General features: G+C 37.0%; 1 protein-coding gene across 1 annotated transcript; it reads left to right on the top strand.

Annotated features, from left to right (window-relative positions):
- The first annotated feature begins 446 nt into the window (after window positions 1-446).
- On the top strand, window positions 447-1,901 carry LOC127131858 (uncharacterized). Its single transcript, XM_051060749.1, has one exon. The coding sequence runs from the start codon at window positions 447-449 to the stop codon at window positions 1,899-1,901; it is 1,455 nt and encodes a 484-aa protein (XP_050916706.1).
- The last annotated feature ends 360 nt before the right edge of the window (window positions 1,902-2,261 follow it).

Below are 2,261 nucleotides of genomic sequence, written 5' to 3'. Positions count from 1 at the left end.
GTATTTGCATTGTTGTTTTGAAGTCAAATTGGAGGCTATTCTTGTTGAAATATTAAACTTGATTTGGACATACTTTTATTATTTGATTTTGGGCTTAGTTATTTGGGCTTAGTTTATTTTGGGTAATATTTCTAGAAAAAGCTTGTAGTATTTAGAGTGTCTAGATATTTCTTAAGAATGTAATATTTTCTAGAATACTCTTTGAATGTCTAGAGTTGAGAATTCTCTAGAATTAGTGTGTCTAGAGTTCTTCTTAGAGTACTATAAATAGAGATGTAATCTTACACTTTTGTATCAAGCAAAAATACAAAGTTCTCTCTTCCATAAATAATTCTCCTACCTACAAAGTTTCTATTCAAGCCTCTAATATTCCCATACACTTTCCCTAAACACAAAAAGGATTTATTTCCAACAAAGTGGCATCAGAGCTTCAAGGTCCTAAAAAAATGGCGAATGCAGGTTTCCCTTTTCAAATGTCGATGCTCACAAAGAACAACTATGACAATTGGAGTATCAAGATGAAGGCGCTACTAGGAGCTCAAGATGTGTGGGATATCATTGAGAAAGGCTTCAATGAGCAAGATGAAGTCTCGCTAAGCCAAGGTGTAAAGGAGACATTGAGGGAGTCAAGAAAGAGAGACAAGAAAGCTCTCTTCCTCATTTATCAATCGGTGGATAAAGATACATTTGAGAAGATCTCCAACGCAACGATGGCCAAAGAAGCATGGGATAAACTTCAAACTTGCAACAAAGGAGTGGAACAGGTGAAAAAGATTCGTCTTCAAACTCTTAGAGGTGACTTTAAACGTTTATTTATGAAAGAGTCCGAGTCAATTTCTGATTATTTTTCTCGAGTATTGGCCGTAGTCAATCAACTTAAAAGAAATGGAGAAGATGTTGATGAGGTGAAAGTCATGGAGAAAATACTTCACACTTTAAATCCAAGTTTTGACTTCATTGTTACCAACATTGAAGAAAACAGGGATTTAAAGACAATGACTATTGAGCAACTCATGGGTTCCTTACAAGCATACGAAGAAAAACAAAAGAGAAAAATTAAACAAAAAGAGGCTATGGAGCAACTACTACAACTCAACATAAAGGAAGCAAATTATGAGAATTACAAGAGCCAAAGAGGACGAGGTCGTGGCCAAGATCGTGGGTGTGGACGAGGACATGGAGGAGAAGGAAGAGGAAGTTACAACAACTACTCTAACAATGGAGAAAGAAGTTGGAATCTACAAGCAATAAGAGGTCGTGGAAGAGGAAATTCATGGTCGAGGTGTGACAAATCACAAATCAAGTGCTTCAACTACAACAAGATCGATCACTATGCATCTGAGTGTAGATTCTCGAAGAAAGTTATGGAGAAAGCGAACTTTGTAGAAGAAAAAGGCGGAGAAGAAGAAACTTTGTTGCTCGCATGCCAAAACCAAGTTGAAGAGAAACGAAACAAATGGTACCTCGACACCAGTGCAAGCAATCACATGTATGGCGATCGAAGCATGTTCGTAGAGATCAATGAAGCGACAACTGGCAATGTCTCATTTCGAGATGACTCAAAGATACAGGTTAAAGACAAAGGTAAAATTCTTATACGCTTAAAGAATGGGAGTCATCAATTCATATCCAATGTCTATTATGTTCCTAACATGAAGAATAATATTTTGAGCTTGGGACAATTATTAGAGAAAGGCTATGACATCCACTTGAAAGAACATAGTCTTTTCTTAAGAGATTGCAGACATAACTTGATTGTTAAGGTGCCCATGTCAAATAATATAATGTTCCTCTTGAACATTCAAAATGATGTTACAAAGTGTCTCAAGACTTGCTATACCGACTCTTCGTGGCTATGGCATCTACGATTCGGATATCTCAACTTCGACAGTCTAAAATGATTGTCAAAGAAGAAAATGGTGAGAGGCTTGCCTAGTATAAACCACCCAGACCAACTATATGAAGGATGTCTAGTTGGAAAGCAATTCCGGAAAATATTTCCAAAGGAATCAACGTCAAGAGCGACAAAACCGCTAGAGCTCATAGACACTGATGTCCGTGGACCAATCAATCCAAACTCTTTTGGTAAGAGTAAATACTTTCTCCTCTTTATTGATGATTATTCTAGAAAACATGGGTTTATTTCTTGAAGGAGAAGTCAGAAGTGTTTGAAAACTTTAAGAAGTTCAAAGCCCTAGTGGAGAAAGAAAGTGGTCTTTCCATTAAGGCCATGAGATCTGACCGAGGAGGAGAGTTCATTT

Source organism: Lathyrus oleraceus, chromosome 3, assembly GCF_024323335.1.
Source record: "Lathyrus oleraceus cultivar Zhongwan6 chromosome 3, CAAS_Psat_ZW6_1.0, whole genome shotgun sequence".
In the NCBI taxonomy this organism is placed as follows: Eukaryota; Viridiplantae; Streptophyta; class Magnoliopsida; order Fabales; family Fabaceae; genus Lathyrus; species Lathyrus oleraceus.
This window is presented reverse-complemented; position numbering and strand designations above follow the sequence as displayed.

Coding starts and splice junctions, on each gene's coding strand:
- LOC127131858 (XM_051060749.1), top strand. CDS start 447: ATGGCGAATGCAGGTTTCCCTTTTCAAATGTCGATGCTCACAAAGAAC.